Here is a 22679-nt window from a genome sequence, read left to right as displayed (position 1 = left end):
TGCTTGTTTGGTGCAGTCTGAAGTGTCATTTTACACTCGCTCATTTTCCTGCTCTGAATTCTAAGCTCTTTTCAGCATGATCTGTCCTGTAAGTTTTGCAGATTTCCCAGTTGAATGGAGGAAGCAGAAACAGCTGATGATTGTGTGTGAAACTGGATTTGCTGCGTGTCTTTTTGTGGATGTTTCTGAATGCTGGGATTAGTCTTGTTTACAGTGCATCTTTTGCTTGTGCAGTGTCATAAGGGCTTCAAGTTCATGTTGTGTGAGTTTTGTTGCACTGCAGGCTTCGTACAAACTGGGATGGAGGAGGAGGAAGTGTGGCCTTGGCTTATGCTGAGATTCACAATGGTTTGGTAACTTCTCCCCAGGGTTATAATATAATAGCTGATACAGTTCATTTGCATTTCCTGTTTTACTACAATCATTGCAGGTCATTGTGTCACTCAAGATAACTCCATCTGCACTTGTCACAAAAAATAATGCTATGATTTTGTTTTTTATATTTTTGTTTTAATGGCATAATATTGTGCTTTCTGTAAAAACCTGACACATGTATTATGTTGCAGGTATACCAAGTTATCGAGTTACTCAGGTAAACAGTATTTACTTACCACACATTTGATACATTTATTTACAACTCAACAGAAATTTTTGTCTTTTATCTTATTTTTGTCATGATAATAGCAATGGAAGCTGGTATGGTTGTCAATCACAACATGGTTAGTTTAAATTGTATAATATTACACTATATTGGCAATCTGGCACTTCTGAGTCAGCTATTATGTTTTGTTATTATTTTAAGTAGTGCTAAGGTGGCTAAGATGCTGGAGCAAATTGCTCATTTTGCCACCTTTGGCGACAATTGTAGCCCGACAGCACTTGCATAAAATGGTTGTTTGGTCGACATCCGATTTTTGGAAACCAAAAAACCTCCAAACAACAGACCTGGCTGCTCTTGTTGGCATAAGTTCTTCTGTGTCATGTTCTACTAGTTCTGCAGCATCCATCTTCCCTGTAATGTAACACCAGAGCACTGCTGTGTTTACCCTCTGCTTAGAAGTGCATCATTGTAAAGGGTCCATCTGAAACAGTGTCACACAGCCGTGGCGCAGTATAACGTTCGCTCCGAACATTGAGTAATTAAATACATCGGTATGGCAGTATATTAAAAATTAATATTGTAACGAAAATATACACCAGTTCGGTATGAATATTCTGTTACACCAAATCAACAAAATAATGATCTTTAAAAAAAAGCATCATATGACCCCTTTAATATCGGAAAAAAAGTTAATAGGCTTGTATTTAAATAGTAGGGCTTGCATAGACTATTCGAGTAGTCGAGTGATCGACTTAATCAACCACTAGTCGACGCTGTCGGAAACAATCCACTACTCGAGCATGCATTAACCATAATGCGTACAAAGAGTTTTCAAGTACGACGTGAATTTTAGGATTACAGTATTGCTTGTAGCTGTTATGAGGGATGTCGTGGCCTAATGGTTAGAAAGTCGGACTGGCAATCAAAAGGTTGTGAGTTCGAGTCTCGGGCCGGACGGAATTGTAGGTGGGGGGAGTGCATGTACAGTTCTCTCTCCAGGCACCGAACCCCCAACTGCTCCCTGGGTGGCGCAGCATAAATGGCTGCCCACTGCTCCGGGTGTGTGTTCACAGTGTGTGTGTGTGTGTTCACTGCTCTGTGTGTGTTCACTGCTCTGTGTGTGTGCACTTCGGATGGGTTAAATGCAGAGCACAAATTCTGAGTATGGGTCACCATACTTGGCTGAATGTCACATATCTTTCACTTTCATCACTTTCACTTTCTATGACCTTATTTATGTTGCATGTAAAATTTTAATATGTAAATAGGGGTGTGCCTGAAGCCAAATACCTTATTCCGTCAAAAACTAATCAAAGACAAGGAATAATTCTGCCTGAATACTTGGCTGAAGCTGGCACAATCCGGTGTTTGCTAGATAACAGCTGAGCCAGGGGATCAGTGCAATATTATACGGAGAGCTCTAAAGTTACGAGTGTGAAGTGAATGAATGTAAACTTTATGAGTGAAAAGAGTGCAAATCAAACACAGCATTGCTGTTGTCTCTCCGTGCATCTCTTAGAAATCAGAGCTTGGCAGGAGTAATATCACCTATAATAATACATAAATACACGTTCTATTATTTGTATATATTTAAAAGGCAATAATTTAAACTTTAGGCTACGATATGAAACGAATGAATGGAATAAGCACAGCACGCTCACCAATCAAACAGCCGCACTGCGCGTCTCAGTCTCTCAAACACCAAACCAGTTCTCTCTCAAGAGTAGGCTAATAGATACGGATACATTTTCTACTTGTCCTACATGTTTGCATCTTTATCTTTTGCTGGTTTTCGCGGCACACACACATTTGTTTAGTGAAGTTCACTAAACATTAAGCTCGTTTAAAGAGTTCTGCGTAATGTAATGCGTAATTTCAGTCATGTTCAAATAATCTCTCTGCTTGCATGATCAATATTATTTTAGAAATTAATAATTATTTTAGTTTAAAACGGCATACTTGTTCAGTGATAACTATGAAAAAAAATATAGCCATAACGGACTTATCAAGTAACTGTACTACGTTGTATCCGAATGCAGATACAAAAATGTTACAGATACAAATACTGGCAGTTACATGAAAATTTTTATATGTAATGTCATAATTATAAAGTTTTGACAATCTACATATGTAATTGTTGCATAAGGCTATGAATTAAAAAGTGTTTATTGATTTAATGTCTTTTATTTACAGTAGTATGAACCACGAGTATTTTTTAAATAAAAAATAGACTAGTAGAAATCAGTAGGCATGCAACCCCTATTAAATAGTGACATTCAGTATTTGATGGCCATGTAGTTTAGGGGTCGATCGATACCTTATGTGTTTTTCAGGGCTGATGCAAATACCGATTATTACAGATCAAGTAGATCGATAATCGATATTTTTAAATGATATTTATGAAAAATAAAAATGACAATTAATGTCAAAATTAAGAATAACAAGGGCTCTGACGAAAACTTTCTTTAAATGTTTTTAAATTACTTTATTATCGGCAAATCGGTTTTGAAAATGACTGATACCGATAACCATATTATTGATAGTGTGATCTAGTGCATTTTTAATGACAATAGTTTTTTGTATTAAAGCAGAATGTGTGTTCTTTGGAAAAACAGTAAATTAGTTTCGTCCTAAAAGTCATTAAAAGATGACATAATATATTATGTTGCAGTTATATCAATTATCGAGTTACTATAAAGGTTTTTACTCGCCACACTTTAAAAATAAACTTTTTTGGCCAGAGATAGGTTTAATCATTGTATTTGATTAAACTTTGTGAATTTTCTTTTTATTTATTTTACCTTATTTACATCATGAAAGCCATGGTAGGTAACAAATAAAAAACTCTTACGTTGAACACAAATAATAGTAATTTTCTTGACTTTTTCAAATGATTTAAGGTATTAAATTTATTGCAAACACATTTCAGTATGTACAGTAGACCGGCCCACATTGTTCATGCAGTCTTCATGTTTGGGAAAGCCTTATCTCTGAATTCATCTCCTTTAACATTTACATTTATGCACTTGGCGGGATACCCCAAGACTAACATTGCGATCATGTTCACATTTTTCAATTCATACAGTCCAGGGAAATTGGACTCATGACCTTGGTGTCCCCGTGCTGTGCTGTTTCAACTAAAACAATACTGATAAAAAAATATTTAAAAAAAGAAAGTCGAAAGAAAATCTAAATAAACTCTTCGGTTTTCTTCAATAATGGATAAACAGTTTTTGGATTACTAGTCGATCACTCTAATCCATCTCTACTGCACAGAAAACCACAAGACCCAGGTTGATTTCCACACAGATCTTGGCATCTCACAGAGACGCGCATGGCCTGTGGTTTGGGCTACACATGTATCTGGGTCCCACCACATCTGCTATTTGCTGCTTGACTGCCTCTTGTTCTTTCAGAGCAGTGACATGCAGGAAATTCTGTCTTTAGAAAAAGCATGTCAGTGTGTGAACAGAGACAGAAGATGAGGAAGTCATGAAACCTAATGTCTGTAAATCATTTGTTTAGCCAAAACACAGCCTACCATTTACATTACATTGATACATATTTAATCAATCATCAGAGAAATAATTCACTCACTGAATGAAACATGCATGGAGTGAGGTCATGTGACAAAGATGAACCAATCTACAGCGTTGTTTTTCCTGAATACTCCACTTTGTCACATACTGTTATTTTTTTATTTCGTTTTATATCATATGCACTACCGTAACATATTTTGTGTAATGTATGTTTATTTCTAAGCAATTGATATTTTTTATTTAGCAACGTTCTGTTTATCAAAGAATTCTGAAAAAGGTACATTTTCCAGAAAGATATTATGCAGCACCACTAAAGTTTTCAACATTAATTATAAGAAATGTTTCTTGAGCAGCAAATCTGCATATTAGACTGATTTCTGAAAGATAACGTGATACTGAAGACTGGAGTAATGATGCTGAAAATTCAGCTTTGCATCACAGGATATATTCGTATATATATTATTTGAAATTGTAATAATATTTCACAATATTACTGTATTTTTGATCAAATAAATGCAGCCTTGACAAGCATTTTTTTTATTAAAAAATATATATATTTCTGACCACTAATTTTTGAGCTGTAGTGTATCGTATTTCAATCATTTATATCAAATAATATACATGAAGACCATCTAGTTTTCATATTGTTAGTGTTGTATCTTTTTAATGTTATAGTTTCTGAAAATGAAAAATTGACAACATATTCTGAATATTTTATTTTGTAGCTATTTTTATTTCACATTTAATCATTTAGGAGATTAAATCATTTTAAGGATGGTGATTAACGTGAATTTTTTCATTAGTCTTCTTCACTAGATGCCACCCTTATTTAACTTACGCGATGTTACAATGGAAAGCATGTCATTTATTCAGCGCTTATCATGGCAGAGATACTGTACTGTTGATGAGAATTACCGGCAACCTGTCAAATTTAAATTTAAGTTTAACGTTAAGAAACAAAAGAATATATTACTATTTAGTAGTCTTAAAACTCATAATAAATATTAATAAATCTTTATTTTTAAAGGAATAATCACATTTGTTTTCTTTTTTTATTTTACCAGTAAACCTCTGTATTTTGTTTGCCAAAAAAAGGGTTTGATTTTCATTTGATTAGGATAAATTAAATTAATGTTTTATGCCTACATCTGATTACCAGAAAAATTAAGGGCCCTATTATTGTTTCAAAAATGACCCTACACCTGTGGTTCTTAATTTCTTTTTATTAATTCACCATTTGTTAGCTGATACTCTTCATTTTCTACAAATATCAATAGCATTTGTATTAAAACTATATTCACTGAATGTAATTTAAAAAAATCAAGAATTGAAATTGAATCGAATGGGGGCATCCGATTCGATATCCAGCCCTAGTTTCATAATAGCTTCCGATTACAGTTCTATTACAATTTTATTTCATTTAAAAGAGGTTTAATTTAATTTAGAATCTTTTTTTTTTTTGATTAACGGTAATCGCATTATGTAACCTAAATTCATTCTCCACATTGCCATTGTCTTGTGCTCACATCGTTCTGGTTAGGCATGTGTGCCTCTTTTCACCCGTTTTCTAACATCGTTCATTACAGCTGAAGTAGACGTCATGTCTTGCACTGTAGAACAATTCTCTCGACCCCCTGTAGGTCACATTTAGCATCTCATGTGCTGTTCTCCCTCCTCAAACATGTCCCGACCTGCCTCGCTCCCAGCAGTTTTGTCTTTTTCTGATCTGACTATGAAAAGTCTGCATTTCCCGCAGCATCTGAACCCCCGGGACATGATTGTTCTTTAGATGGTTGGATTTGCACACCATATGCTCCAAAAGAGCATTTGCATACAGTAATGGAGGGATCCATCATGTTTCACTCTTCCTTCTTGTTTTTTTTCTCAGAACTTGTACCAGAACAGGTTTCTCGGGCTTGTAGCTATGGCCTCTCCATCTCGTGCATCTCAGGGCAGGCGGCGATGTAAGGACCCGATTCGGCACAGTTTCAACCCTGAGCAGTTCCCCAATGTGGACTTCCAGAACGGCATACCGGAGGATCTGGCAGCGGCTGTGCTGCGCTCCACCAGCGACACTGACCTCTTGACCTCTCACTGCCGCTCCACCCTCACCATCAGCACCTCCAGCTACACCATCGGCCAGACGCAGGGCATCACCCTCAGCTGGGACATCAAGGAGGAAGTGGACGCCGGTGACTGGATTGGCATGTACCTCATCGGTGAGCCTGTTTCTGGTTGGTTGTGTTTTATGATTCTTTGGTAAGAGTTTTTAATGTTTTTGAATTTAGTCTCTGAATTTTCAGCATCATTACTCTTAATGTCTTAATCACATGATCATTCAGAAATCAGTCTAATATGCATATATTAAGGTTGAAAAAAAATTAGCTGGTTGTTATTTTTGAGGAAATCATAGTACTGTTTTTTTTTTCTGACATTTTAAATGTCTGTACTGTCACGCTTGATCAATTTAATGCATCCTTACTGAATAAAAGTATTACATTCATTAAAACTACTTTTTTACTGACCCAAATTTTTCTTCTTCAAAAAGTTCTTGATGTTACATTACAGATTTTTTTAAACGGTGTATTTGGTTTCTGGGTTTTTTAGAGAAGCGCACTAGTACATACATAGATGTTTTTTCTACCGCATGTGTATGTAATTAGAAACAAATATGAAACATTACAAGATATGTGATATGTGAAACAACGTCATTGCAACGTCAAATCTTATAATTTCTTCATATCTTGCAATTGCAAAATTCTATTTCTCTTAATTGCGACTCATACTATTCTCGTACTTTGTTTCTTAGAATTGCTTATAACACACTGTGACTATATTTCCTCATAACTGCAGTATATTTCTTGCAATAGCAACATTATATCTCACAGTGGCACTTTATTTTCTTAAGATGAACATTCATCTTGCAATTAACTGTTCTTTTTTACTCTGAGGTGGAAATAAACTTCCTTACAAATAGATGTTGATGTTTAACAACATACACTACACACAGAAAGCTTTCTCACAGATTCAGCATATTAGAATGATTTCTGAAAGATCATGTGACACAAGATACTTGTGTCACATGATATATTAAGTATCATTACAATATTAAGTATCATTACAATATTAAGTAATGATACTTAATATTCAGCTTTACATCACAAAAATAAAGTAAAATTTTAAAAATTATTATTTTATTATACTGGCTTTTAATTACATTTTTTTTAATTTTTTAATCTTAATTTTGACTTTTAGTTTAAATTATTTATAACAAATGAATTATATTAATAAAAAGAATATATTTTATTGAATATATTTTATTTTCTCTTGAATTTTAGCTTCGAAGAGTATGTGTCTTTTAAAGAGTGAAACGTTTCTCGTTTTTTAAAGCTGTCATGAATGAATAATCAAAGATGTCTTTCTCTGTACGACAAGGAATAATTTCTCTTCTATTTCTCTTAGATGAGGTTCTGTCAGAAAACTTTCTTGATTACAAGAACAGAGGTGTGAACGGCTCCCACAAAGGTCAGATTGTCTGGAAGATCGAGGCCAGCTCCTACTTCGTAGAAGGTGTGTGCATTTTTGTAAAGCATGCTTGTTAAATGATACAGCATTACAGCCCCTTTATTTCCCACACATGGGATGCCATTCGAGATGCTTATGGTTGTTTGTGACTTGTATGGCTGCTAAGGTAACAGACACCTCAAAACAAAGCCCTTTTATGCTAAATATTTGTTTGATGATGTTTCCGATAAGAGGTGTGAAGGGGAAATTCACTCAGGTATGACATTCTTCTAGCAACCAAAAAACACTTCCCTTGTCTCATGAAAAGTTTCCTGTGTGCTTGTGTTTATATAAAGCTCAGCCTACGCTGTCTTTGCTTGACAGTCCAGAAAGCACTCTGATGTATTACAGTGCAAGGCCATATGGCTCATATGCTGCTGCTTTTAAAAAAAATGTATTCTTGGCACTTTTACTGTTATGGATACTAGAGAGAAAACGGCATCCCATGGGCCAGTGGACAGAGGCCACCTCTTTGATATGATGGTGCCTACATACAGACTTAAACTCACATCGCCCACTAGCACAGTGCTTTGGCAGAACATGTCGCAAAATCAACTCTCTTTCATTTGCTATGTTAAGTAGTATGGGGCAAGCCGGGATTCGAACTCGAGACACCCGTAGCACAATGACACTTTATGTTGGTGCTAGCTTTCACTTTCTATTCTATCTGCTTGTTTTGTTTGTATGTGTGTATATACATATATATACATATGCACACACACACATATATATCTATATATCTACATCTTGCTACATGGGCTAACCGAGACTTGTCATAGCACTTGCATTTTATTGCTCTTTTGTTGGTTTTGATTGCTTCTATTGTGCTCATTTGTAAGTCTTTTTGAAAAAAGAGTGTCATACAGTTTGTGAGGATTATTTTTGTATTTCCTATGAATTTAAAATGTAAATATATTAAATTTAATCATAAATATTATTATAATAATTTTAATGCTTAAAATATTAAAATATAAGTTCAGGCCATTATTCCTCAGATAGCAAGCAAGATTTCTTCTGTCACTGTGTTTTTTTTCATATTCATAAAGAGGAAGTCGGGTGTGACATAGTCAGTGGCGTCTGTAATTAGACACTAACCACATTCAGCTAATTTTACTATGAACTGAAACCTTTTCCTGTGTTTGGCTCTTTTTCAGCGGAGACTAAGATCTGTTTTAAATATTATCATGGAGTGAGTGGAGCCCTGCGGGCCACAACGCCATGTGTGACCGTGAAGAACCCCTCCGCACCGGTGAGCGAAAGAAAGAAAAGACGTGTATATTTTTATTTTAAATCATGGTTTAACTCTCCAGACATCATGTCTTCACGTCTTATACGTCAGATGTATGTGTACAGTGCTGCAGCATCATGCTGCAGATGTGTGGAGTATGCTGCTGTTTTTCTTTCATCACGTTTCATCAAGAGTTTTTCAAGAGCAAAATAATCTATGCCATCTGTTTCTCAGAGGATTAATGCTGCAGATAATCTCAGGTTATCATTTTGTGGCTTAGAACCGGCCCTACCTCCATAGCTACAGAGTCAACCAAACGCTTTTTGTTTCTTAAAGCTGAAGTGTACCAATTCCAAGACACAGGCCTTAATGGTGACCTTAAGTTTACCCAAAAATGAAGCTTCTGTCATCATTTGCTCACCCTCATGTCATTTCAAACCCTTTTTGACTTTGGTTAACCTTCAAAACACAAATTACGATATTTTTTATGAAACCTGAGATGTTTCTGTCCCATTGAAAGTTCAGGTAAACAAAACTTGGAAGATCCAAAAAGGTTGTAAAATGAACCCATATGAATTGAGTGGCTTAATCCAAGCCTTGTAAAGAGATGTATAATGATGAATTGCATTGTATATTAGATTGCATTATATAACTGAATATATAAGCGATATATAAACTTTATATAATGAATAATTTAGATTTAGACTTGTATTCACTTATAAACACACATACATAGAACACATCACTTATGGTAAACACGGAAGCAACACACACTAAAACAAACCTGTTTAGATGTAAATAAAAGCATAAATTAAATCTGTTCATCAAGGCAATCATATCTCTTCATAAGACTAAACCTCTTGATTCATATGGATTCATTTTAGATGTACAAAACAGTTTATTTTGCTGCTTGATATTGACAAGTTTGGAACAGCATGAGGTAAAGGATGACATCATTTTCCTATGTGGGTGTACTATTAACATTTTCACATGTGAAAGAAATACATTTTTACCAAGTCTGCAGGAAATAATTTTTGTCCACACTTATGATCATACAACACGTACATTCATCATTTATTTTCATTAAACATTTTATTTTTGTGATCATTCAAATTCAAAAAGACTTAATCATCCTTGAATCTTTCTCATTCTTGTCTTGTATCGGCCAGCCCAGTGTCAGGAATACATTTATTACATTTCAGATGACTTGCCTATTAGTTGGTTGCATTATTAAGAATTGCAGTGTGATGCAAAGTCTGAATTCCACTGTACAAATTAAAAAAAAACTAGGTTGTTTTTGCTTAGTTTTTTGGTGTGAACTGCGAGATTGCATCATATAATGTTGTGTCACATACAACACATGTTCCTGTGGCTTAGTGGTAAAGCATTGCGTTTTCAGCGCAAAAGGTTGTGGGTTCAATTCCCAGGGCACACTCATATTGCTAAAAATAAATGTATAGCCTGAATGCACTGTAAGGTGCTTTGGATAAAAACGTCTGCTAAATGCATAAATGTTTACCCAAAACATATAAGGGAAGACATGTTCCATTGTAGTTTTTGATCAGGTATTGCTGCCGATATTATGTGAAAAATGTTTACTGGTTCCAGTGAAATCTAAGACACTTTGCACTGAACTTTCTGCTGTCAGGTGTTTAAGCCGGTGGCCACTGATGACTTACCTCAGAGTCGAGGCAGCAGAAGACTCATCAGCTTCTCTCTCTCAGGTTTGTGTTGTGTAATAATTGGCATGACCAGACAGTCAATCATTAAGCTTTATCAATATTTATGGGGCCTCTATATTTAGTGTCTCCAGAGGATTTCATGATTGATCCACTGATTTCAGTCCGCTGTAAACATCTATAGCAACATATTTACCTCAATTACTTGTTTCTTCCACAAGGTGCTCTTTGGCTAATGGTGTTCATCTTTGGAGAGCGATTTAGAGATTTTAAAGATGCAAATTTGGTCTTGGTCATCACATTATATAATGAAATGTTTTATTCTATAATATTCAGTTTTATTTTTTCTTATATTATGTTATATTTTAATCCATTCTGTTCTACTCTGTTTCGTCACTTGCAATTGTTTTCTTATGTTCCTTTTTTATGTTATATTCTGTTTTGTGTGTACGGTTTTGTTTTATTCTCTTCTGTTTTCTGTTGTTTACTTATTGTTTTTTTTTACTGTTTTATTTGTTTATTTTGTTCTATTCTGTTTTTCTTTGTTTATTTCTTCTATTCTGTTGTGTTTTGTTCTCATCTGTTGCTTTATTTTATTTGACTCTGTTCTATGCTATTTTGTTCTGTTTTAATCTCTTGAATATTATTTTTTCATTATTATAATTTTTTTCTGATTTATTTTCTTCAGTTATAGTCTGTTCTATTGTACTGGATTCTGCTTGCTTCTCTTCTTTTATATGCTGATGTGTATTTCTTTTCCGTTTTTTTTATTTAATTCAGTTGTATTTTGCTCTGTTCTGTTCTCATTCAGCTCTCTGTTTTTATGTTGTGGGCAGATTTCCAGGCCACTGGGCTGAAGAAAGGCATGTTCTTTAACCCCGACCCCTACCTGAAGATTGCCATCCACCCCGGCAAGCACAGCATCTTCCCTGCCCTGCCTCACCACGGCCAGGAGAAGAGATCCGGCATCGTCTGCAATACCATTAATCCTGTTTGGCAGAGGGAGGTATGGGAAGCACATTAATGCGCGCACACACACACACATTAGATTAAACATGCTCATGTAAATCCTTAAAAAACAATATCTGATTCCAGTGTTATTTATTCACAGACGTTTAACCCAACGCTACCCTTCTGTGCTTTCTACAGAGTCCACATAGAGTTTGTCATGTAAATCCTTTATTCTGGAAATAAACTTAATGCGTCACTGCAGAATCACAAATACAGCTCACTGTCCTGTTGACTGATGGATAGGATTTTGTTTGAATCTTTTTCTATTTTCATTACACCACATGTCATGTCTGTAGGGCTTAGAATTAAGAACCAATACTCTTTATGAAAAATAAAGGAACTTTATGATTTGCGTCACAAACGGTATCATTGGTCTAAAACAGTACTATATATGGTCTAAAAAAATACTATAAATAAACATTATACACTACCTTTCAGACTTTGGAGATTTAGTTTTTAATGTTTATTAAAGAAGCATCTTATGCTCACCAAGGCTGTATTTATATGATACAGTCAAAAACATATATACAGTAAAAACAGTAATAGTATTAAATATTATTACAGTTTACAGTAACTGTTTGTTTATGTTTTAAAGTCATTTATTGTTGTGAAGCCAAGCTGAATTTTCAGCATCATTCCTCCAGTCTTCAGTGTCACATGATTTCATTCTAATATGCTGATTTGCTGCTCAAGACACATTTCTTATTACAATCAATGTTAAAACAATTGTGCTGCTTAATATTTTTGTGGAAACCACAACACCTTTTTAATCTGGATGAAAATACTTCGATGAAAGTTCAAAAGAACAACACTTATTTTAAATCTAAATCTTTTGAAACATTATAAATGTCTTTACTGTCACTTTTGGTCGTATTACTATATCAATGCTGAATCAAAGCAGTAATTTATTTCAGAAAAAAACCTTACTGACTTATTATTTGTCTTATTATTTGGTGCTTTCTCAAAAGTACTTAATCCTTAAAATAACTGCAATCCTTAAATGGATTCAGAATCAGAAATGTTCAATTCTTTATGATTCCCATCACCACATCTTACTGGTGTAGATGAGATCCCCTGGATTTGATCATGGGATTGTTTTCATGTTGTAGAGTGTCTGTTTCTGGCTGATACTGTCGCTAAGTGCTTTTATTAGATTAGAGAAGAGTAGAGAAGATCGCCTTACAGCAGTGGATTAAAATAGGTCAAGACGTGGAGAATAAATGACAGAAGGCAGGATTGTTTCCTTACTATCACAGGGATACTTTTTGGTTAGTGCTACATGTCTTGTGATCATAATTGTACAATTTCAGCTCTTAATTATTATAGGTTCGATTAAAGTAAACTAAAATATTGATTTTGAAGAACACAAAAAGGTCAATCGAAATGCAAAGCACGAATGTGAAGCTCCATGCCAAATATGAACACATGAATATTTGGTTGTCTATTTATTGACCATTTTATCTGTTTGCTTTTAGTTCTTGGTTTTTGTTGCATAAATACAAAGCAGTGTCTTTTACACCAGCAACATGTAACTCTGATGAAGGACGACTTCTCACAATCTTTTTTAAAATGCACATTTGTTGATATCAACATGATTTGTTTCACTTTAGGTTCTGAGGTTTGTTTCTAATGATTGCTGTTTCTTCCTCTTTGTCTTTGTATTTCCTGCTTGTAGCGCTTCAATTTTGTGTCTCTGCCCACCGATGTGTTGGAGATCGAGGTGAAAGACAAGTTCGCCAAAAGCCGACCCATCATAAAGCGTTTCTTGGGCAAGCTGTCCATGCCAGTGCAAAGATTACTGGAGAAACATGCGATCGGGTATGTGCTCAAAAAGATAAAGAAGCTTGCTCTTTTGTGACATTTTGAAATATGGGCTTTATTTGTTATGCTAATTAGTTGAAATGCTAATTTTGAGGTGTTTGTTCTTGTTTTTTGTCACAGCGATCGAGTGGTCAGTTACACTCTGGGTCGGAGGCTACCAACTGAACATGTCAGTGGCCAGCTTCAGTTTAGGTTTGAGATTACATCCTCCAACCATCCAGGTAAATAAAGATTTTTAATGACCTTTTACTGAATATAAATCATTAACACATTCATAGTGTACAGTCTGCTACAGCAAACAGAGAACTCTCTTTTACTTTTACTTTTCAAACTGATAAGACCTCACAAATAAAATCCATTTCATCCAGTTGTCCTTATAAAATTAGACTACCATTCAAAAGTTTAGTTTGTATTATTTTAAAATGTTTTTTTAAGTTTCTTAAGCTCACCAAGACTGCATTTATTTGAGCAAAAATACATTAGAAATAGTAAAATTGTAAATTGTGTGACTTGTCATGTAATTATGTAATTATAATAGACCATCATATTATTACTTCTAAAACTAGTCTAATCAGGCCACTCATAACATTAAAAAGTCACATGATCACCAGTATATCATGCATGCTTACAAGCTACTATTTTGGTGTTTACACTATGTTTTTGGTGTTTACACCTCTCCACAGATGATGAGGACATGTCTCTCAGTACAGAGCAACCAGTGGCGGCAGCAGAAGCTCAAGTCCAGCCTCAGGCAGAAGACACCATGAGTTTGGACCAGGGGGCTCCAGAGTTGCCCTTAGATGAAGAAACGGCTTCTGTAGAGATGCCCATGGACATTGAATCAGCCGAAGCAGAAGCTGTAGAGGAAGAGCCTTTAGAGGAAGAGCAGCAGACACATCCGGAGCAGCAGGAGGAAGCAGCAGCAGCCGAGAGCCAAGAACAAATAGAGCAAGAAGTGACCAATGTTGAAGTGGAAGACACACCCCAAGAAGAGGCAGAAAATGATAGTGCCTTTGCTGAAGGGCCTGCAGAGTCTTCAGAAGATCCTGCAGGAGTCGAAGAGGAGGCCGTCTCAGAACAGCAACCGGTTTCGGAAGAACCAGATGTGGATCTAGAGGAATGCTGCTCGCTGAGGATCAGAACCACACCGAGAAGGAAGCCGCGGCCTTGTTCCCTACCCGTGTCTGAGCTGGAGACGGTCATCGCTTCGGCCTGCGGCGAACCAGAGACGCCACGCTCTCATTACATCCGAATCCACCACCTGCTGCACGGCCTCCCCTCCACCGCGGCTGGACCCGAACCCGTCAGGCCACAGGGCGTAGAAGAACAAGAGGAAGACGAGGAAGAGGGTGCGACCCTCGAGCCTCATGCTTTAACACCCAACGGCCCTCGCAGGACGCTGCCCCGCAGCCGCTCACACGAACGCCTCTCTGACCTCATTCAGATGCTCGACGGAGATGGCCAGCCGCTCGGAGCTGAAGGACAAACCACAGGTCAAAGGTCACCAGGAGAAAGCGAGGGTGATTTGAGTCCGGTGCCGTGCTGCAGTCACATGGCGCAGAGGGCTTCAGGCCCTGTGCGGGCACCGTCTCTGGACAGCGCACGCCGGTCAGAGAGCACGGTCTTTTCCTCACAGGATGATGAGGATGAGACGGACAGGGTGAATGGCATTCTGGGATTGGAGGCAGAGGCAGGACAGGGCGCTAAGAGCCGGGAGCCAGGGGACGGGAGCTGTCAGTGGGAGGAGGCACCGGATAGTCACGTCCAGAGTCCGCACGGCATTATGGGTAACGGAGAATCACCGGTAGCTGGACCAAGCAACAGAAGTGAGTAGACTTCTATTGGTAGAATGCATATATTGTGTGTTTTTATTTAAAAAAAGATCTGGATTTCCCTTTCGTGGATTGTGATAGAAAAGTTTCTATGAAGAATGGCCTGGCTTGTGTTTGTGGTGTGTTTAGGAGAATGTCCTTTGCCTTGTAATCATCCTGCAGTGAGCCAGCTGCCCGCCCTGCGGCCCGACCCACATCACTATCCCACCATAGACGAGCCGCTGCCTCCGAGTGAGTTCTGCCTTAAGCACATGTACAGTACTGTCACAGATTATATGGAGGTCTTACAGGTGAATTGCCTATGGATTATTTATACTGTAGGTTATCAAAATAATGAAACTTAAATAGAAAAAACCTTTAAAAAAGTATTTTTCTTGGAAAATAAAACCATTTATATGTATATATATATATTAATACATCTGTCATTGAATTGATCAAAAGTGACAGTAAATAAATGTACAACATTATATTATATCATAATATATATTATATATATATGGGAATGCTAAAGATTTTTTTTATTTAATTGCATAGATTTTTTTTAATAATCATTAAATAAACTGATGAACGAAACATTATGTAAAAAAAAAAGAAAAATTAACTATTATGATTTAAAATGTATAATATGGGGTCCTGTATCTATTATGAAACATCACATTTTATATTATTATGAGAAAAATGTTACATCATGAAAATGTAATTTTCATTTGTGAAAAATGATTTTGCTTTCCAAATTTGGTAATTGAAGTTGCTAAATATTGCAGCAAATCTAAATTGTTCCTATTGATCCAAACGTATCACTTTCTCCTGGTGTGCCTGCCCTCATATTTTTCATTGCATTTCAAAGTTGTATATATGAGTCAAAATTCAACTACTTCCACGCAAGCAACTTTCACATCAGGCTTGTTCATCTCCAGTGTTACTCTCACTAACCCACACTGTGGTATTTTAGGGTTGTTTAGCGTAATTTTGTGACCCCCTTATCACAGTCTGTCACTTAGTCACACTACTGTGCTGTTATTGTGTATTTATCTTAAAATGAGTCAAATCTGAAGCATCCCACACTGAGGGGATCTTTGAGGCTTTTACATGATACAAATATTAAGATAAGTTGGAAATTAAGATTTTAAGATGCCAGACTTATTTGAAATACTTAAATATTTTTTCCTGGCAGACCAGAATATTGATTTGGGCTTCGAATGTGTGTGTTTGTGTTGTTTGGCACGCTCAGACTGGGAGGCCCGCATTGACAGTCACGGTCGTGTGTTCTATGTGGATCACATTAACCGGACCACCACTTGGCAACGACCGACGTCCGCAGCCACGCCGGATGGCCTGCGCAGGTCAGGTTCCGTCCAACAGATGGAGCAGCTCAACAGGAGGTAAACAGCACCAACAGTGTCGTGTGTATACCAACATGTTTAGAATCTAGAATACAGATCAGCTGAATTGCGTTCATGGTGCATCTTACGAAGTTTCACTGACTCCGTATGTTTAATTTGTTTAGCTCTGGGTCTCAGATCTGATCGGATGTGGCATATTGCAGTGTTATCAGTGCACCTACTTGTTTCAGCAGTGATCAGCCCATATTTAGGCTTTACGCTTTTCATTTGTTTTAGAAAACAAATAATTTGGCAAAAAGTCAACTTTTTACTTAATATTATTATTGTCTTGTTTTACTGTACACATATATAAGCATTTTAAGACAAGATACATTTGAGATGCAAAATGACACAATATATGAAGTGGCAGATTTATTAGCAGCATGCACCAGTGCAAAATGTCAACACACAAAAAAACTAAACAAATGCTGACGGGATTTGCTGAAGATGTGAAGTTAAGAAAATGTAATGAGAAAGTGTGGGCGCAGGTCTTTTTGTGGATGACTTTATTTCATATGTATTTGTAGGAGTTTATCTTTCAGTGAATGCAAAATATATTGGAGGAGAGTATTTAAATGAATAATGCAACATGTTTCGCTAAAACTTAAATTAGTCAGTTTACTGGTATTTGTGCTGTTATTTAAAACATAAAAAATTTGAATAATAATTCAAAGAGGAAACAATTGTATTTTTCTTGCCCCATTGACAGATTGTACTTTTTTTTTTCTTGATGTTTATACCTTAACTTGATTTTGATGCATTACTGTAACTTTTGAAACTGTGGTAAAATCACTGTATTGGTCAGAATCATGTGGTTTGTATTTAGCAGAGTATGACTGACTCTGTTGCTGTAGTTTAAAAATATATATAGAACAAAATATCACAATAAACAATTTGCAAAAAAGGCACGTTGCAATACAATCTACAGCAGTCTTTGTAAAAATACTCAAAGTCTATAATTCATTTTCCAGTGATTCACTTTTTGTGTCAAATGTTGACATTTTCTATAAACCACGCAGGTTCACATAGGCTTATAAACGTGCACTCTTTTGCCACCTATAGGACAAAAATATAGGTGCTTCATCATGTTTCCATTTTGAGTGTAATTAAACGCCGTTTATTTAATAGTCCACAAGCGATAGATGAGAATGAGTTAATTAATTGACATTTAGATTGTTCTCAAAGCACACAGCTTTACTGAACCATTGAGCAGCAAAGGAGTTATGTAAGTGAGGGGGTTTGGTTAGAAATATTCATATAAGATTCTTTACAATGGGAGTCATACTGTACCAATATTAGTGACTAATAACAGCAATACTCCGGTTCCTATCAGGTACCAGACCATCCAGAGGACGATGGCCACAGAGAGGAGAGACGAGGAGTCGGGCAGCCCCCGCAACGAGAGAACAGCCAACACCGAGACCGACTCGCCTCCACAGACAGCCGGTAACTTCACACTCATCAAACTGAAGGAAATCATTTACTCATGTCAATCAAAACCTGTTGATTTTTTGTGTTTTGTTTTTGGTGCTATCTCCGAAGCAGAATTCTCTTTTCTTGACCATTTGATCATTTGTCCATCTACCAAATAGAGTATAATTTTCTCAGTTCCATTTGAAACATTTTACCCTGTTTAAATCCATTTGCAGAAATTTTTTTAAAAACCTTGCAGATTCCATCTGGACCTGTTCATCTGCTTAAGACAAATGTAGACAGTAATCAATGGCTGTCAAGTGTGAAAAATCAGTTCTTTGTGGAAAATTGGCTACCGGCTGAAATTTAATTCATAAGTATGTTAAAAATGCCTTTTGAAATCTACATGTGACAAATACTATTAATAAATAGGAACTTAACACAGAACTCGTCAGTGTGGTAGGTTTGACCTTGCAGAAGAATAAACCTTTGTATTGTTTTTATTCATTTTAATTGATATTTTTGTCATTTAAGAGTTGAGGAGAGACACTCCGTGTTCTCCGGGTCACTGTCAGAAGATCACGTTACTGCTGCAGAGTCCAGCAGTCAAATTCATCACTCACCCAGAGTTCTTCACTGTGCTCCACGCAAATTATGTGAGTTTGCACCACACTGCACACTATTCATTCATTCTCCCTCTAGAGATCTTTCACAAATTTGGCGTCAGTAAGATTTTTTATTTTTTTTACAGAAGAATATAAAGACTTTTATTAAGCAGGAACATTATAATGAATAATACATTAAATAATAAATAAATAAATACATTTGTAATCCCACCAACCCCCCCCACAAAAAAAAAAAAAGATTTCCACAAAAAAGTACAACAGCAAAACTGTTTTCAACATTGATAATAATAAGAAAAGTTTCTTTAGCAGCAAATCAGCACATTATAATGATTTCTGAAGGATCATGTGAGTAATGATGCTGAAAATTCAGCTTTTTTTTAAATGGTAGTGATATTTCACAGTATTGCTGTTTTTACTCTATTTTTGATCAAATGAATACAGCCTTGGTAAGCAATACATTTTTGGGAAAAACATAAAAAAATCTTGCAGACCCAAACTTTGGCGGTGCACGTTTTAATTAAGAAGTTTATGCTACTGTCATGTTAACATTATCTTTTTTAATTGCTGTCAAACGATTAATTGCATCCAAAATAAAAGTTTACATTATACATGCATGTGTACTGTGTATATTTATTATGTATATATAAATACACACATACAGTATATATTTTTAAAATATTTGCATGTATATACATTTATATTCTTATATTTATATTATACATTTCCTACTGTAAATATATTAAAACTTAATTTTTGATTAGTAATATGCATTTCTAAGAATTCATTTGGAATACTTCAAAGGGGATTTTTTCAGTATTTTATATTTTTGCACTCAGATTCCAGATTTTCAAATAGCTGTGTCTCAGCCAAATATTGTGCAGTACTAACAAATTTTTGCAGCTTTCAAATGATGTATAAATCTCAATTTCTAAAATTGACACTTCAGACTGGTTTTGTGGGTCACATATTATGTAAACAAAAACTTATATTTGGATGCGATTAATTGTTTTACAACACTACTTTTTTTTTTCTTACAGGGGGCGTATCGTATGTTCACAAACAGCTCGTGTCTGAAACACATGGTCCTCAAGATCAGGCGTGATGCCCGAAACTTTGAGCGGTACCAGCACAACCGTGACCTGGTGACCTTTTTAAACCGGTTTGCTGATGCTCAGCTGGAGCTGCCGCGGGGCTGGGAGATCAAAACAGACCCGCAGGGGAAGGTACCTCACATCACGCTCTTCCTAACATCTCACCTCAGTGTCCATCAAGCCATTACTTCAACACTCTCTCCTTCACTTTTCTCTGCAGTCGTTCTTCGTAGACCACAACAGCCGTGCCACAACCTTCATTGATCCCAGGATCCCCTTGCAGAACGGCAGACTGCCGAACCACCTGACGCACCGCCAGCACCTGCAGAGATTACGCAGCTACAGCGCAGGAGAGGTCAGACACACTCACAATCTAGAGACAATCTGTCTCTTTTGACTTCATACTGTGCTGATTTCTCCTCATGACTGTTACATCATTTATTTATTCATTTCCACATTCATTCCAGGCATCGGAGGTGTCACGCACCCGAGGGGTGTCCTTGTTAGCCAGGCCTGGAAACAGCCTGGTAGCATCCATACGAAGCCAAGGCCAGCAGGAGCCAGTGCCATTAGGTATGAACCATTCACAAATGATGCAAAAATTGACATTAATGTCACAATTACCATGATCATAACCAAAGAAACTCAATGTATCATAAACAGTTTTGGGGAGTAATGCATTACAAGCAATGCAAGTTACATAATCAAATTACTTTTTTCAAGTAATGTTAACTAGTAAAGTAACACGTCTGACGTTTAAGTAACGCCAGTTACTTTGTTTTCCCATTTATTTACTGACAAGTCTCCTGTCCCCATATTGGGAGAAATCGAAAGTGCAGAGGTGTTGTGTGAACATGATGTACGTAGTTCTAGACTGAGTGTGAATGTGCATTAATTCATCCCACTCGCCAAAAAAAAAAAAAAAAGTATTTTGTTTTCATCAAAATGAATTAAAACAGTGAAATGGAAACTCAGAAGATGAGGCAAACCTGTAATAATTAAAAATGTTTAATAACACGAATATATCTAATCCCATTTTTTTGAACTAATGTCTTTGCTGCTGACCTTTGATGATCCAGTTCAACCATACTAATAAGCAAAAATGACTTTAGATTAACAATTGTCCTTCATTGTTTCTTTTTTTTTTGCTGAAGAGTGTTGAATCTTCTTCTCCTCTGTTCTACTGTACAGACGTGAATTTACTTTTCCTTCAGCCTGAGGTTTATTCATGACACTTTTTTGGTGTGAAAGGGCTTTTACATTTGCTATAAACTAAACTTCTTATTAAAAACAATCAAGCATGCTCATATCTAAAAAGTAATGCGAAAGTAATGCAAAAGTTATGTAATTAGTTACTTTTTAAGGGAGTAACACAATATTGTAATGCATTACTTTTGCACTTTTGTACTTCTTTTCTTGAGTTGATATGAATACTTTTCCATTTGTTTCCCAGCATACAATGATAAGATTGTAGCGTTTTTACGGCAGCCAAACATCTTTGAGGTGCTACAGGAACGACAGCCGAGCCTGGCGAGGAATCACTCACTCAAGTATGACCCTACACTTTCCTTGCTTATCGTAGCAGAAAACATCATGGGTACTTCCAAACAGTTGTCAGTTGTTTGTGTGTCTTTACTATGTCTGCAGGGAAAAGGTGTATCACATCCGAACCGAAGGCACACAGAGACTGGAGAAGCTGTCGTGTGATGCTGACCTGGTCATGCTGTTAAGGTGAAGCTCCCTACTTCCTATGAACTGGCAGTGTTAAAAAATAATTAATATTAATGCACAGGCAGTGTTTCCTGAAAGTAAAATTAATAACGTCATGCATGATTTTTTGCTCTGCTTTTCAGTTTGTTTGAGGAGGACATCATGTCTTACGTTCCTCTCACATCATTTCACCCCGGGTTCAGCTTCTCTCCACGCTGCTCTCCTGGTTCCTCTCCTCAAAACTCTCCAGGTGAGTCAGCTGAGAGCTTAAACACAGGCCTCTGCAAAATGCATTGTTTGCAAATCAAAAAATTCCTAGGCCTCATTTGCACCTTCTAGTAGTATACTTCTCAAATGCTTAAAGCAAAATCTCCTATGTCAGGGCTTGATGCTTACTGTTTTAGAAGCACATAAAAAATATTAGATGAGCAATGAAAATGTATCAAATAATGTGTTTCTCTTAGGACGGAGATATTTAAAGTGTTATTATTATTATAATAATTTATTAGAATGCTAAAAGTACACTAGGTGTTTGAGACTTTTATTTTGAAATGTGTATGCTTTACTATTGCATATTTACTATTGCTCATTCAAAAAGATGATAAAAAAGGTGATAAAATGCACTCTCACAACCATCTATATCATAAAGTAAACATTGTCATAATTCATCAACAGTAGATCCTAAACAATCTTTTGAGATAAATGTGCGCTGTTCATTGATTGCAAACTCTTCTGAAGCTGAAATCCAGTAGAACTGAAGTCATAGTCTTTTATAGTTTAATCATGTATTTAGGAATTAGACTTAATTGCGATAAGACCTCCGAAAATGTTAAGACCTTTGTTATACAATTTCATATATAAATTATTGCTGACCTTACATTTCATGGACTTTTCTCGCACGGAAAGTCCTCTCGTAGTTGATTGACACGCTCTGATCTGCTCTGATAAAGGCTTCCTTGAGCGAACTCCTCTCGTTCCAGCCTGCTGTCTGTCTGGTGAGAGCTCTCCAGGTCAGCCGCTCTCCAGACTTAAATACTGTCCCAACCCAGCTGCCCCAGCACATTTACAGACCCCAAACCTTACAAACCTTCGTCTGCCATGTTTCCTTCTGTCCTAAAGTGGTTAACTAGTCTGTTTGGTAGAACTTGACAGCTGTGCATGTTTGGACAAACCAGATAAAAA

At 36.3% G+C, this 22679-nt stretch overlaps 1 protein-coding gene across 2 annotated transcripts in view; it reads left to right on the top strand.

Moving 5' to 3' along the window:
* The window catches only part of hecw1b (HECT, C2 and WW domain containing E3 ubiquitin protein ligase 1b), a 34525-nt gene that overhangs the window by 3793 nt on the left and 8053 nt on the right, over window positions 1-22679 (top strand). Inside the window, exons 2-19 of one of the 2 annotated variants that reach the window (XM_052547687.1) lie at window positions 6029-6359; window positions 7603-7710; window positions 8859-8953; window positions 10581-10656; window positions 11448-11617; window positions 13298-13440; window positions 13564-13664; window positions 14127-15269; window positions 15405-15506; window positions 16507-16657; window positions 17991-18103; window positions 18605-18726; window positions 19734-19919; window positions 20008-20142; window positions 20255-20360; window positions 21241-21337; window positions 21435-21518; window positions 21641-21747. In XM_052547687.1, the coding sequence (XP_052403647.1) occupies window positions 6029-6359; window positions 7603-7710; window positions 8859-8953; window positions 10581-10656; window positions 11448-11617; window positions 13298-13440; window positions 13564-13664; window positions 14127-15269; window positions 15405-15506; window positions 16507-16657; window positions 17991-18103; window positions 18605-18726; window positions 19734-19919; window positions 20008-20142; window positions 20255-20360; window positions 21241-21337; window positions 21435-21518; window positions 21641-21747 (3370 nt within the window). The remainder of the gene's footprint in view (window positions 1-6028; window positions 6360-7602; window positions 7711-8858; window positions 8954-10580; window positions 10657-11447; window positions 11618-13297; window positions 13441-13563; window positions 13665-14126; window positions 15270-15404; window positions 15507-16506; window positions 16658-17990; window positions 18104-18604; window positions 18727-19733; window positions 19920-20007; window positions 20143-20254; window positions 20361-21240; window positions 21338-21434; window positions 21519-21640; window positions 21748-22679) is intronic. The other variant, XM_052547688.1, reaches the window with a different exon arrangement.

This window comes from Carassius gibelio, chromosome B2 (genome assembly GCF_023724105.1).
Source record: "Carassius gibelio isolate Cgi1373 ecotype wild population from Czech Republic chromosome B2, carGib1.2-hapl.c, whole genome shotgun sequence".
Lineage (NCBI taxonomy): Eukaryota > Metazoa > Chordata > Actinopteri > Cypriniformes > Cyprinidae > Carassius > Carassius gibelio.
This window is presented reverse-complemented; position numbering and strand designations above follow the sequence as displayed.